The sequence below is a fragment of the Miscanthus floridulus genome, chromosome 8 (assembly GCF_019320115.1).
Source record: "Miscanthus floridulus cultivar M001 chromosome 8, ASM1932011v1, whole genome shotgun sequence".
Taxonomy (NCBI): Eukaryota; Viridiplantae; Streptophyta; class Magnoliopsida; order Poales; family Poaceae; genus Miscanthus; species Miscanthus floridulus.
In genome coordinates, this window is record NC_089587.1 from 104,850,529 (window position 1) to 104,866,348 (window position 15,820).

At 48.5% G+C, this 15,820-nt stretch overlaps 1 protein-coding gene across 1 annotated transcript; it reads right to left on the bottom strand.

The window, feature by feature from the left end:
• Nucleotides 1–356: 356 nt before the first annotated feature.
• LOC136469678 (uncharacterized) lies at nt 357–941 on the bottom strand. The gene has a single exon (XM_066467775.1). The coding sequence runs from the start codon at nt 939–941 to the stop codon at nt 357–359; it is 585 nt and encodes a 194-aa protein (XP_066323872.1).
• Between the last annotated feature and the right edge of the window lie 14,879 nt (nt 942–15,820).

Sequence of the window (15,820 nt, forward strand, 5' to 3'; positions counted from 1 at the left end):
GGAGTCGACAAGTAGGCAAAGATCAAGTTCCCTTTGATCTGGGGTTCAGGTGTTTTTTGCCCATTTGCGGCATTCCCGGCGGTAGGCTTTGATGTGCTGACAGAGGGAGGGGGTAGAAGTGGAGGTGGAAGGGAGATTTCCCCAGGCTGTGGTCACCATCACCTGAAAACCCCGGCCTGTGCACCCAGAATTTCTCGAAATGGAAGCAAGCAGATTTAGGGAGTCTGGTGGAGATAGAGGCAAGTAAGGGAATGTGATCAGACGTGGTGCGGGTCCAAAGCAGTGAGGGTGGTGTTCGGGGACATGAGGTCCCAGCCATCATTGACAAACACACGATCAAGGCAGACCAACGTCGGTCACTCGCGGCGGCTGGACCAGGTGAACAGCCTCTCGAGAAGGGGGATCTCGAGCAGCGCGAGTGCATGAATGGAGGCATTGAAACTGGTGGCCTCATCAGCATGGAAAGCATCTGTATTTTTTTCATCTGGGAAATAGGTGAGGTTGAAATCATCGAAGACAGCCCATGGGTGATCGCCAGCAGGGGGGAGGAGGGCGAGGTTAGCTAGGAACGCTGGTTTGTCAGTGTGGACAGTAGGGGCATACACATAGGTACAAGTGAAAGAGTTGCCATCCACTTTGAAGGAGAGAACAGTAGAAATAGAGAAGGGGCTATGGGAGGAGCTGCATAGATAAAAAATAGAGGGGTCCCAGGCAAGTACAATGCCACCGGCCGCACCAACTTCATCCTTGGAGATGTAGGATGAGAGGCGAGCAGGGAGAAAGGAGCGGGCCTTAGAAGGAGTGAGTGAGGAAAGCTTGGTCTCCTGTAGGCCAACAATGGTGGCGGAGGCGGTAATGAGCTCCATAAGGACATCATCACATTTGTCATCCTGGCCGAGGCCACGAACGTTCCAAGTGAGAAGAGAGATTGTCTTATGCATGACAGACAAGCAGCACCAAAGGATAACATGAATGGGACTCGATTAACAGCACAAACAGTTGAGAGTGTACATGACGAGGTCCACCTCTAAACCCTGACAAGGTAACACACACACACACAGGATAAGGGGGTGAACACAGCACACGAGCCACCCCGGAGCTCGGACCCAACAACATGAAAAGGGAAATCATGCCTTGGCGATGGGAGACAGCTGTGGGCTCGGTGGCAAAGCACAGGCAGCTGAGAAGGATCCTAGGGATGTATCACCCCATGGTGGGCACACCCATGTCCGCATCAGCCGGTAGGTCGATGCCACAAACATGAGTCAGGCGACGAAGGTGCGTGAAGGGAATGCGTGCAAGAGGTGGGCGTTCTAGGATGCCCGAGGCTTCTAGAGCAGCGGCCATGCCAGAGGAAGCCTTGGAGAGATTAAGCTTCATGACCTGGACACATGTCGCCATGGTGGTGTCGTCCTCATAGAAGGGGTTCTTGTTGGCCGCTAGGCGGTGGCTCCGGCAAATCTTGGGCGCGCTGTCGATAGTGTGCTTGCGCTGGGCACGGCGACACCTGATGCTAACCTCATGTTCCTCCTCCACGATGAGGTCCTCTAGGGAGGGGAGGCAGGAACGGGGGGCCCTGCACGGAGCCACCTCCTCGATCTCTAGAGCTAGAGCCCACATGGGAGCCGGAGGAGGGGTGGCGGGGCATGTCAGAGTAGGGAGACCAAGCACGATGATGGCCGGGGGCAAAGCAGCAGGAGCCGACGGCGGAGGGGACCTACAAACAAAGTTCCTCAAGGCAGAGGTGAGCCACCGAAGGTACCGAAGAGGCTACAGGTTGCAACCGAGGACCCACCATTGCTAAAGCGGGGGACGCTGAAGGTGCTCGCGGAGCCCCAGACCTCATGTGGAGGGGTGACACCATCATCATCTAGGCCGTCATCGTTGCTAGGGCCGTGGAAGACATGCGCGGTGGGGGGAGGGGTGCCCTTCGGGTGGGCCCAGAAGTCGACCACTCGAAGGCAGACTACAGCGGCCATGCCGGTGTCGAAGTTGTGGAGGAGAAGGCGCTCAGGGACATTGTCCAGGTCGTCCATCAGGAGGACACAGACAGAGGTGAAGTCCATGCCATGGAGATAGTTGGGGTCGACATAGCAAACGTTCCCGATGGTGCGGAACGCCAGTGTGATGTGCTCCAGCATCTAGTGCTCTAGCGGGAAGTCAAACGTGGCCACCTCGATGAGCATGCATTAGTGGCAGATGTAGCGGAAGTCCACGTCCTCGTGGCGCTCCAGCATGAGTGTGGTGTCGCCCATCCGGATGGGTGAGCGATGAATGGTGGCCTCCCTAAAGTAGGGGTGGCGGAAGGAGACAACCATGGCCCTGCGGTAAGAGGTGGCCAGGGTGAAGGGGGGGGGTCTCCACCATAGCACTCTAGGGCCAGGCGGATGAAGAGGCCCGGGTCTACCCTAGCAGGCTCGATGTATGCAAAGGCAAGGCAACGGCTAGGCTCCATGTCCACGAAGGGCATGTGGACCTCGGCATAGACATTGATGGAGGAGGAGGAACCGATAGCTTGAGGGGGGGAGCTGCCCCCGCCGTAGTGGAACGGGGTCAGCTCACGATGCATGGCAGGGCGGGCAGGCTTGGGCCCAAGTGGACGTTGTTGGAGAAATGCACCACCGGGGAGCGGCTGCATCCATGGCGATTCGTAGGAGGAGAGCAGGCGTGGGTCCCCCTAGTAGGGGGGGAGGGGGCCTAAGCCCTAGAGTGACGGTTCGTCAGGGGGGATTGCCAATTGCCCCTGGCCTGGCCAGTCCAGCTCGACATGAGAGCCAGGGTGAAAGGGCGACACAGCGGAGAGTGCCCAAACAGGCACTCATGGAGCAGGTGCGGTGAGCTGGCCATGGTGCACCTGAAGCTTCTGTTCCCGAAGCGGAGGCAAACGCGGCACTTGACTGGATCTCAGCAATCGGCGACAAGGTGGTCAGTGGAGAGGCACCGGAAACACTAGTTGCTGATGGGGGGAGCAAGTGGCTACGATGATGATGGCTCCCAGCCAGGGTATTAATAGCTCGGGGAGAGGAGAGAGTAGGGCGTCTAGGTACGAGTGGGAGATACCCGCGTGAAAGCTCTACTTTGGTTTTGGTGAATTGATGAAACCCTAAGTGCTAACCTAGTTTATCAAAGTGATTATGAGATAGGTAGCACTACTCCAAGTGATGAAGCAATGGTGAAAATCATGATGATGATGGTGGCATGGTGATGATCAAATGCTTGGACTTGGAAAAGAAGAAAGAGAAAAACAAAAAGCTCAAGGCAAAGGTGAAACTTGATAGAAGCTTTTTTCGTTTTAGTGATCGAGACACTTAGTGAGTGTGATCACATTTAGGATCGATAACTATACTATTAAGAGGAGTGAAACTCGTATCAAAATGTGGTTATCCAAGTGCCACTAGATGCTCTAACTCATTGCATATGCATTTAGGATCTAGTGGAGTGCTGACACCCTTGAAAATATTTGTGAAAATATGCTAACACATGTGCACATGGTGATACACTTGGTGGTTGGTACATTTGAGCAAGGATAAAGAAGATAGAGTTCAAAAGGAGTTGATTGCGCTGGTCACAGGGTGTCTAGACGTGTCCGACATGCGTATCGAACGTGTCCGGTACTGTCTTAGGCAGTAGTGTTCTTGACGTGACTAGATGCGTCCGATATCTATATTGAACATGTCTGGTATTCTGGCCAGGCATGGGTAGAGTTGCTGAGGTGACCGAACTCTAGCTTGTAGCAGTGACTGGACGCTGAGCAATCACTATTTAGCGTTAGGCCGTGGTGACATGGGGCACGGGTGTTGGTCTAGAGAGGACCGAACGTAGGGGCACGTCTGGTCGGCCGCTCTAGAAGCTCTCTGGACTCGACCGGACGCTGCCCCTCCTGCATCCGGTTGGCCACACTAGACGCGTCCGGTCGGAGTTGAGCGGCTCTAGGAGCTCTCTAGACTCAATCAAACGTTGCCCCTCCTGTGTCCAGTCGGCCACACCGGACACTGCCCCTCCTGCGTCCGGTCGGCCACTGCAGTGCGTCTGATGCGTCGCGTCAGAGAGGGCCATTGGATGGCAATGGTTACTTCGTCTGAATTGGACATGTGGCGGTCAAGAATTGACTGGACACAGTGACCAGATGCATCTGATCACCACACCGGATGCGTCCGGTGCACATGACCGATGCGTCTGGTCGTCCCACAGTCAGCCCAATAATTGAACCAATGGCACTATTGTTTGGGGGTGTCTATAAATAACATTTGGCCGGCTCAAGCTCATCCTCTTGGCCATTTGCATTGACATAGCAACCTTGTAAGCTTAGCCAAGGCCCTCCCACTCATCTCCACCATTGATTCATCATATTTGTGAGATTGGGAGTGAATCCAAGTGTATTGCTTGAGTGTTTGCATGTAGAGGCACCTGGTGTTTGTGTTTCGCTACGGGATTTGCTTGTTACTCTTGGTGGTTGCCGCCACCTAGACGGCTTGGAGCAGTGAGGATCGTCGAGCGGAGATTAGTGATTGTCTCTGACTTCGATCGTGGTGATTGTGAAGGGTTCTTGACCTTTTCTCGGTGGAGACCCAAAAGGTACTCTAATGGATTGCTCGTAGCTTGTGTGATCCTCATCTTGTGTTGATTGTGCGGCACCCTATTGAGGGTTTGGTGTGTGATGCCCATTAGCTCGTGAACCTCTAAGTGAGTGAATTGCCACGACGAGGACTAGCTTGTCGGCAAGCAAGTGAACCTCGGTAAAAAATCATTGTGTCATCGATTGATTCCGAGGTGGTTGGTCTTCATTGGTATTCATTCTTGTGATTGATTGGTTCATTCCTCGACTCGGTGGTATAACCATCTTGCTCTCTCTCTCTCTCTCTTTACATAACTGCAAACTAGTTGTCAAGCTCTTTAGTGTAACTAGTCATGAGAGCTTGTTAGTTTGGTTAGTGTGGCTCTTTAGTTAGTCTTTGAGAGAACACTAACTTGGTGTAGTGACCTAGCCATTGTGTGGATAGAGACTATAGAAACTAGAATTGTGGTAGGTGGCTTGCATTTTAGTAGGCTAGCGCAACACTCGCTTCACTGCATATTTGTCTAACCGGTTTGCTAAGTGTTGTTGTAGAAATTTTTAATAGGCTATTCACCCCCTCTAGCCATTAGTACCTTTCAAGTGGTATTGGAGTCGTGGTCACTGTGATTTGAGGCTTAACAACCTTCGATGTAAAAATGGTTCTAATTAACAACACCAAGAAGCCACCCCAATTTGATGGCTCAAACTATCCATATTGAAAGGCTAAGATGACAACATATATCAAGTCAATCAATAGGAAAGTTTGGAAGGTGGTGGAGACCAAGATTGAGATAGAGGATCCAGAGAACCCCACCACCACCGAAGAAGTGCTTCTTCAAAACAATGATATTGCTCTTAGTGCCATCCATGATGCTATTGATGAGAGAACATTTGAGCAAATCAAGAACATTGAGAGAGCTCATGAGGTATGGAAGAAGTTGAAGGAATCATTTGAGGGCACTCAAGCCGTAAAGGATGCAAAGGCATACATTGTCAAGGAGAAGTTTACAAGCTTCAAGATGAAGGAGGATGAGAGTGTGCTAGAGATGTTTCATAGACTTCAAGTGCTTGTCAATGATCTCAAAGCACTTGGAGAAGAGGTGAAGGACAAGGATTTCTCCCACAAGTTCTTGAGATGCTTACCTTCAAGATTTGGCATATTGGTCACTATTCTAGTGAGGAGTGGTTTGGATACCATGACACCAAACCAAGTGTTGGGAGATATAATGACCGATGATACATATAGAGATGATGATGGGAAGGAAGAAAAGAAGGAGAAGAAAGATGAGAAGAAGGATGAGAAGAAGAAGAGTGTGGCGTTCAAGGCCACATCATCCAAAGGCAAGGCAAATCAAGAATCATCAAGTGAAGATGAAGACTTGAGCTTTGATGAGATGGATGATGAGAAGATGGCTCTCTTTGTCAAAAGATTTAGCAAGTTTATGATAAAGAAGGGCTACCATGCTAGAAGAAAGAAGTCTTCATCCAAGAATAAGGATGAGTCAAGAAGGTGCTTCAATTGTGGAAGCAAGGATCATCTTGTTGCTCAATGTCCATACAATAGCAACAATGATGATGACATCAAGAAGAACAAGAAGAAGGACAAGAAAGAAAATAAAGAGAAGATGGACAAGATGACCTTCAAGAAGAAGAAGAAAGGTGGTTCATATGTGGTCACTTGGGATAGTGATGCCTCCTCAAGTGATGATGATGATAGTGATGATGACAGGACCACCAAGAAGAAGGCACTTGCAAGCATTGCTATCAATGAGAAGCCTTCTCTCTTCGATACTCCATCATGCTTCATGGCTAAGGCTAGAGGAAGCCTATGAGAAGCTTGGCAATGCTCACAAGAAGCTTGAAAAAGCTCATTCCTCTTTGCTTGATGAGTAAAATAAGTAGAAGCATGTTGAGACATGTAATATAGGATTAACTTGTGACCTAATTGATGAATCATTATATAAGCCTATCATTGTTGCTCCCACTAACCCTTCTTGTAGCACTTTCACTTCCACCTCATCTAGTAGTGATGGTTTCACATATGATGCCTCACTAATGGTTGAGAATGAGACCCTAAAGAAGGAGGTCAATGAGCTCACTCACACCTTGGCTAAGGCCTATGGCGGTGAGGACCGCTTGCTTATGTGCTTGGGTAGCCAAAGTGCTTCTCTCTACAAAGAGGGATTGAGCTATACCCCCAAGAATGGCAAGACGACTTTTGTTCCTCACAAGACTAGTTTTGTGAAGAACAATGGTTGGTTTTACACTAGTTGCAAGCAAGTTAGTCATGTAGAGCAAAAGTGCATAAATAAGCAGTCACAAGCTAATGTATCCTCCATTAAGCTTGATTCTTTCTATGTGTTTACCAAAGGTGCAAAGGGTGTAAAGGCTAAGTTCATTGGTGCACTATGGATGGGCTCAAAGAAGAAAGCCATTTGGGTACCGAAGAGCTTAGCGACTAACCATCAAGGACCCAAGCAAGTTTGGGTACCTAAAAAGAATTGATCTTCTTTTGTAGGTCAATTACAAAGCTAGAGGGAGGCATTGGGTTCTTGATAGTGGGTGTACTCAACATATGACCGGTGATGCAAGAATGTTCAACTCAATCAACACCAATGGCAATGATGGCTATGATAGTATCACATTTGGTAACAATGACAAAGGCAAGGTCAAAGGGCTTGGTAAGATTGAAATATACAATGACATGAGCATATACAATGTGTTGCTAGTAGAGAGCTTGAACTTCAATTTGCTATCCGTGGCTCAATTATGTGATCTTGGATTCAAATGCATATTTGGGGTAGATGATGTAGAAATCATAAGTGTAGATGGCTCTAATTTTATCTTCAAAGGCTTTAGATATGAGAATCTATACTTGGTTGATGTCAATGCTAATGAAACTCAAGTTATCTACATGTTTATTCACTAAGTCTAGCATGGGTTGGTTATGGCATAGAAGGCTTGGTCATGTTGGAATAAAACAATTGAATAGATTGGTTAAGCATGACTTGGTTAGAGGCTTAAAAGATGTTGTGTTTGATAAGGATAAGATTTGTAGCTCTTGTAAAGCCGGCAAACAAATTGGAAACACTCATCCAAAGAAAAATATGGTGAGCACTAGTAAAGCATTTGAGTTGTTGCATATAGATTTGTTTGGGCCAACTCAATACACTAGCATTGGTGGAAACAAATATGGCTTTATGATAGTGGATGATTATACTAGATACACTTGGGTATTCTTTCTAGTGGATAAAAGTGATGTGTTTATATATTCAAATCATTTGTCAAGGGCATTCACAATGAGTTTCAAACAACCATCAAGAGAGTTAGAAGTGACAATGGTATTGAGTTCAAGAACACTAGAACTGATGAGTTGCGTGATGAATGTGGAATTAGACATCAATTCTCGGCCAAGTACACTCCACAACCAAATGGCCTTGTTGAGAGGAAGAATAGAACACTCATTGATATGGTAAGGTCTATGCTTAGTGAGTACAATATGCGTCAATCTTTTTGGGCCAAAGCTATCAACATGGCTTGCTATTGTAGCAACCACCTTTATTGTCACCCATTGAAAGAGAAGATATCATATGAGCTCTTGAATGGTAGAAAGCCCAACATTGCATATTTTTAGGTCTTTGGTTACAAATGTTATATCTTAAAGAAAGGCACTTGATTGGGCAAATTTAACAAGAAATATGATAAAGGATTTCTACTTGGATACTCAACTAGTAGCAAAGCATATATAGTTTGGAATTTGGATAGTGTTACTCTTGAGGAAGTTCATGATGTTGAATTTGATGAAACCAAGGGTTTATAAGAAGAGAATGAGAACTTGGAAGATGTTAGAGGCATTCAACTTTCAAATGCCATGAAGAACATGGATGTTGGTGAATTAATTTCTAGACAAGTGAATGATGATGAAGATGATCAAGTGTAAGTGCTCTCTAACACAAATTTGCTAGATTATACAAATCAAGCTAGTACAAATAGCTCTTATGATAAAGAATAAAATCAAGTGGCTAGTACATCATCTCAACCCAATGATCAAGCAAGTGCAAGCAATCAAGCTTCAATACTCCAACCAACCAATATTGCAAGGGATCATTCATTGGACACTATAATTGGAGATATTTCTAGAGGTGTACAAACAAGATCAAAATTAGCTTCATTTTATAAGCATTTCTCATTTGTATCATTCATTGAACCAAAGAAAATAGATGAAGCATTGAAGGATGTTGATTGGGTGAATGTTATACATGAAGAATTGAATAACTTCATAAGAAATCAAGTATGGAAATTGGTAGAGAGACCAAAGGGACACAATGTGATTGGAACCAAATGGGTCTTTAGAAACAAGCAAGATCAAGATGGGACAGTAATAAGGAACAAAGCAAGATTGGTAGCACAAGGATATACACAAGTTGAAGGTCTTGACTTTAGAGAAACATATGCCCTGGTTGCTAGATTGGAAGCAATTAGAATCTTATTAGCCTATGCTTGTGCCCACAACATCAAGCGCTATCAAATGGATGTCAAGAGTAAATTTCTCAATGGTTACGTCAATGAAGAAGTATATGTTGAGCAACCTCCTGGTTTTAAAGAAGACAAAAAGCCCAACCATGTGTACAAATTGAAGAAGGCATTGTATGGCTTGAAGCAAACACCTAGAGCATGATATGAGAGATTGAGAGACTTCCTACTCTCAAAAGGGTTCATGATGAGAAATGTTGACACCACTCTTTTCATCAAGCCTCACCAAGAGAAAGTCATTTGAAAGCTACAAAGAGAATATTAAGGTACTTGAAGCATACATAAAATGTTGATTTATGGTATCCTAAAGGAACAAAGTTTGAACTAGTTGGTTACTTCAACTCGGATTATACGGGATGCAAGGTTGAAAGGAAGAGCACCTAGGGCACATGTCAATTGTTGGGAAGATCACTTATTTCATGGTCATCAAAGAAGCAAAATAGTGTTGCATTATCAACCGCTGAAGCCGAATACGTATCCGCCGGTAGTTGTTGTGCACAAATACTTTGGATGAAGGCCACTTTGAGTGAATTTGGAATAAAGTTCAAGAAAGTGTCATTGCTATGTGACAATGAGAGTACAATCAAGTTAACCAACAATCCGATTCAACATGTAAGAACAAAACACATTGATGTCCGCCACTATTTCATAAGAGATCACCAACAAAAAGGGGACATTTGTATTGAGAGTGTAGACACCAAAGATCAACTTGCCGATATATTCACCAAGCCATTAGATGAGAAAAGGTTTTGCAAGCTAAGGAATGAGTTGAACATATTGGATTTCTCAAATATGTGTTGATGCTCCCTCCACTTATATGACATGCATCTCCTTCGAGCAATCCAAGGTAAAAGTTGATTGGCATGACATACATCATTGCTAAGGATATGTTTAGTGTATCTAGTCATCTTTCACATTTAATAGGCTCATTCATGAAAATTAAATTATCTTGATGTTTGTATAGTACCACTATTGCTTCTATGCTTAATTTGGTCTAGTGGTAGCATATGACATGTTTGTGGGCTTGTAAACCTAGTGTTTGATCTAGAAAATGAGCTCTAAGTGTTTAACTCAACATGGTACAAGATAACCCTTATTTGAAGGTGTGAAGAAGCTTGTCCTTGGATCAAACTGAGTTAAATATCTTTGACAAATGATCTAGATTGGACTATATTTGGGAAAATGATCCTCACCCCATTGAGTGACATTGATAATCCCAACCTATCTATAATTTAGGCCTTTGTGGTCATTGGTGATAATGGGGAAGAAAAACAAAGATATAAGTAATAGGGAGAGAAATAATGAGAAATTGACATAGGGGAGAGATATGACAAAGTAAGGGGATCAATTAAATTTTGAGCACATAAGTAGGGGGAGCAAACTCATAAACTTGATTGATGCATTTGAATGTGCATTTCATATGTTTGCTTGCATGGCACAAGTTTTAAATTTCAATATCCATGCTTGTGTGGTGTATGCTAGCTGTAGGTTTGAATGATAAGATAAAAAAGTAGCATGCATAGGTTAAGTAACTAGACTCATGCTCATATTATGAAAACTAGACCCTTGCTTCTAATGTTGATGTCATGGGGTATTCTAGTTTTTGTGTATGTCTAGTTACTCATGGTGCTTAGGATGGTATATTGGTGCATTCCGATTGGTAACACGCTTCAAAGGTCCATCTTTTATACCTTAGCATCATTTGGTAGACATTGTATCCTATATTTCCTATCTAATCATATGTGCAAGCTACAATCCAAACTCTTAGCACATATGTAGGGGGAGCAATTGCTACCATTTGGGATTCATGAAACTTATCCACATCCTTTTACACATGGTAAATATGCTTGGGCAAGCAACATGGATTCAAATGAATTTCAACTCATATCTTTGTGAAAGGGTCGTCATCAATTACAAAAAAGGAGGAGATTGAAAGCTCTAGTTTGATTTTGGTGAATTGATGAAACCCTAAGTGCTAACCTAGTTTATCAAAGTGATTATGAGATAGGTAGCACTACTCCAAGTGATGAAGCAATGGTGAAAATCATGATGATCATGATGGCATGGTGATGATAAAATGCTTGGACTTAGAAAAGAAGAAAGAGAAAAACAAAAGCTCAAGGCAAAGGTGAAACTTGATAGGAGCTTTTTTTGTTTTGGTGATCAAGACATTTAGTGAGTATGATCACATTTAGGATCAATAACCATACTATTAAGAGGAGTGAAACTCGTATCGAAATGCGGTTATCAAAGTGCCACTAGATGCTCTAACTCATTGCATATGCATTTAGGATCTAGTGGAGTGCTAACACCCTTGAAAACATTTGTGAAAATATGCTAACATATGTGCACATGGTGATACACTTGGTGGTTGGCACATTTGAGCAAGGGTAAAGAAGATACAGTTGAAAAGGAGTTGATTGCGCTGGTCACAGGGTGATTGGAAGCGTCCAACATGCATACCGGATGCGTCCGATACTGTCTTAGGCAGCAATGTTCCTGATGTGATCGGACGCGTCCGATATCTATACCGGATGCATCCGGTATTATGGCCAGGCGTGGGCAGAGTTGCCGAGGTGATCGGACTCTGGCTCGTAGCAGTGACCAGACGCTGAGCAATCACTGTTTAGCGTCAGGTCATGGTGACGTGGGGCGCGGGTGTTGGTCTAGAGAAGACTGGATGTAGGGGCACGTCCAGTCGGCCACATCAGACGCGTCTGGTCGCAGTTGAGCGGCTTTGGGAGCTCTCTGGACTCGACCGGATGCTGCCCCTCCTGTGTTTGGTCAGCCACACTAGACGTGTCTGGTCAGAGTTGAGCAGCTCTAGGAACTCTTTGGACTCGACCGGACGCTGCCCCTCCTACGTCTGGTCGGCCACACCAGACGCATCCGGTTGGAGTTGAGCGGCTCTGGGAGCTCTCTGGACTCGACCGGACACTGCCCCTCCTGCTTCCGGTCGGCCACTATAGTGCGTCCAATGCGTCGTGTTAGAGCGTGTCACAGAGGGCCATTGGGCGGCAACGATTACTTCATTTGAATGGGACACATGGTGGTCAAGCAGTGACCGGACGCAGCGATCGGACGTGTCCAGTCACCACACCAGACGCGTCCGGTGCACACGACCGCATGTCCGGTCGTCCCGCAGTCAACCCAATAATTGAGCCAACGACTCTATTGTTTGGGGTGTCTATAAATATCATTTGGCCAGCTCAAGCTCAATCTCTTGGCCATTTGCATTGACATAGCAACCTTGTGAGCTTAGCCAAGGCCCTCCCGCTCATCTCCATCATTGATTCATCATATTTGTGAGATTGAGAGTGAATCCAAGTGCATTGCTTGAGTGTTTGCATCTAGAGGCACTTGGTGTTCGTGTTTCGCTATGTGATTTGCTTGTTACTCTTGGTGGTTGCCGCCACCTAGACGGCTTGGAGCAGCGAGGATCATCGAGCGGAGATTGGTGATTGTCTCCGGCTCCGATCGTGGTGATTGTGAGGGGTTCTTGACCTTTCTCCGATGAAGAGCCAAAAGGTACTCTAGTAGATTGCTCATGGCTTGTGTGATCCTCATCTTGTGTTGGTTGTGCGGCATCCTATTGAGGGTTTGACATGTGATGCCAATTAGCTCGTAAACCTCCAAGTGAGTGAATCACCACAACGAGGACTAGCTTGTCGGCAAGCAAGTGAACCTTGGTAAAAAATCATTGTGTCATCAATTGATTTCAAGGTGATTGGTCTTCATTGGTATTTATTCTTGTCATTGGTTGGTTCATTTCTTGACTCGGTGGTATAACCATCTTGCTCTCTCTCTCTTTACATTACCGCAAACTAGTTGTCAAACTCTTTAGTGTAACTAGTCGTGAGAGCTTGTTAGTTTGGTTAGTGTGGCTCTTTAGTTAGTCTTTGAGAGCACACTAACTTGGTGTAGTGACATAGTCATTGTGTGGATAGAGACTATAGAAACTAGAATTGTGGTAGACAGCTTACATTTTAGTAGGCTAGCGCAACACTCGCTTTGTCACATATTTGTCTAACCGATTTGCTAAGTGTTGTTGTAGAAATTTTTAATAGACTATTCACCTCCCTCTAGCCATTAGGACCTTTCACTGCGCCATGCCTGAGAGGGGCGCCAGTAGGGGGAGGCGAAGCAGGGCCAAGGGGGATCTCGTCGGAATAGAAAAGGGGGAGGTGTACCTTCGATTTGAAGGGGAGAGGCAGAGAGGGGTAAGGCGCCATCCCTGGCAGGAACATGAGTAGTGATGAGCGCGGCAGCTCCGGGGGTGGTTAGGGCGACGTTGCCCTGCGGGGTGTCATCAAGGACGGTGGCATAGGGACCAATGCCTGGCGGAGGTGGGGAAAAGAGGTGAGGGGGTAGTGGTAGGAGAGGGGAGGGCGGTGTCACACGGCGTGTGAACAGTGCAAGCCATGCTGGACAGGACCGGTCGGTTTGACGGGCAGGTGGAGGAGAAGTTGACCGTGTCTGGGCCGGGACAGGCCAGACACCCGCTAGTGGATTGGGCCACACATGGCCTAGGTTGGTCAGGCAGATCCTACCGCGGCTCGCTGCTGGGCTGGCTGGGAACGCAATTGGAAGGCTCCCCTGGCCCATCCAACCAAAAGAAGATGGAGGCCTTTGAATCGGTTGCGATAGCAACTGCGTCCTCAGCGACCTCGTTAGTAGCGAGGCTAGCCATAGCTATACCTGGCCATGCAGCCCGAGGCCTGGCAGCCCGGCCCGAAGCCTGGCAGCCTAGCCCGAAGCCTGGCCTTTTGGCCCAACACGAGCATGGCCCGGCACGGAGGCTAGCGGGCCTGGGCTGGCCTGGCCCGGAGGGGCAGGCTGTGCCTGGGCCTTACCCCAGGCACGTGGGCCGGCACGGCATGGCCCGCTACAGAGCGCGCGGCCCAGTGATGGCTTGGCCTGCCAACCGCCCGCGCCCCACATACATTAGCGGGACTCCCCGCTCGCCCACCTAGTCGCCCCTCAGTCGCACCGGACGCCCCTCACTCGCCACTCCCTCTCCCTCACCTCTCTCTCTCCCATGGCAGCCCCCACCCGAGGCTCCTCCCTCCTCTCCCAGATGCCGTGGCCGACCCTCCCTCTCGATCTCTGAGATGCGGCGCCCGACCCTCTCGCTCTCGGGCCCTCTCCCTCTCCGTCTCTGAGATGTGGCGCCTGGCCTTCACCCTCCAGCGGCGCGGTGGCCCCAAGAGCACGACGGCGCTGGCCCTAGCCAGCCCACGCGTGCCCTCTCTCTGCCTCTCTCCCTTTGGCGGCGTGCGCCCTTTCTCCTCCCTACGGTGCTAGAACGGCGCGGGGACGCCAGATCCGGCGACGTCGCTGCGCGGGGAGGCCGGATCCAGGCATCCAGCTATGGCGGGCACGGGGAGGTCTCCGGCAGCGCCCTCTCTCCTCTCCTCCATCCGGCGGCGCCCGCACGTGACGACGATGGAGACTGGCCGGATCCGGCGAGGTGGCAGCCGGATCTAGCGAGCAACTCCGGATCCAGCGAGCAGGCGACCTCCTACAGTGAGCGGGCCGTGGGCTGGCACGGCCTGTGAAAATGGCCGTGCCTCGCGGGCCGGCCCGGCATGGAAATCAGCCCATAGTGCCGTGCCTGGGCCGGAGGCAAGGCCCGTGGGCCTATGAGGCACGGCCCAAGAGGCACGGCGTGCCGTGCCGGCCCGTTGGCTATCGGGCCATGCTGGCACGGGCCCGTGCCGTGCTGGGCCGGCCCGGCCCGTTTGCCATCTATAGCCATAGCCAAGCGGCTATCAAAAAACAAGGAGATGCAGAGGTCTCCAAACTTACAGTGCCCGAACGCCACAATCAGTTTGGTGATGTTCTGATTTTTCGCCGCAGCCTTGAAGATTCTCAGGCCAACAGGGGAGACCACGAAGCGGATAGGGGGGGAGGAGAACGTGAAGTTCAAAGCGTTCTTGACCATGACACACGAGACGCTCGGCAAGGGCCCCTTGTAGGAGACCCGGAAGCGGGCAGCTCCATTGGAGTTGAAAGAGGGAGCGGCGAGGGAGTCGCAATAGAGGGTGGTGAGGATGAGGTCGTGGAAAATCAAACCTGGGGGAGCGCGGGAGGTCCACCCTCTGTCGGGAAGGAGGTGGGTGTCCGCCGGCAGCAGGTTCGGCAGCGCCGTCGCAGCATCGCGCCTCCTGGGGGTGTCCTCCATAGGCACCTCGCTACGCCTGGAGGAGTCCGCAGGCTGCTTCCCATGGCGGCCATGAAGATTCTGTGAGCGGTCCGTGGCCCGACGGGACGACTTGCGCCTTGCCAGGAAAGGGACGGTGTCCGCGAGGGGGAAGAGGAGGGGCTGCGGGTTGGGTGGAGTCGGGAGGAGCGGAGGCCAGGGTGAGAAGAGGATGGGAGGAGGGCGAGACGGCGGCGCCGGAGCAGTCGCCCCGCGGGGGGGGGGGGGGGGGGGGGGGGGGCAGCCGCCCATATATGTGAATTAGAAACCAGGGATCACCTTTGGAATCACAATAATAATTTGTCGATGTTAAAAAAGGCTCGAGCAAACGAGATTGCTTCAGACAAATGGCTAATTAAAACACAACAACAAAAGATCACTGAGAGAAGTTTCTGCTCACTGTAAGTCAAATTCACTTGTGGGAAAAGGAGAGATGGCATCCAATATGGAGCCACGCATTTACTAAAATATCGAAAAATGAGAGGTTTTCAAGGAAAACTTTGATGCCTAGCTATGCTATAAAACCTGGC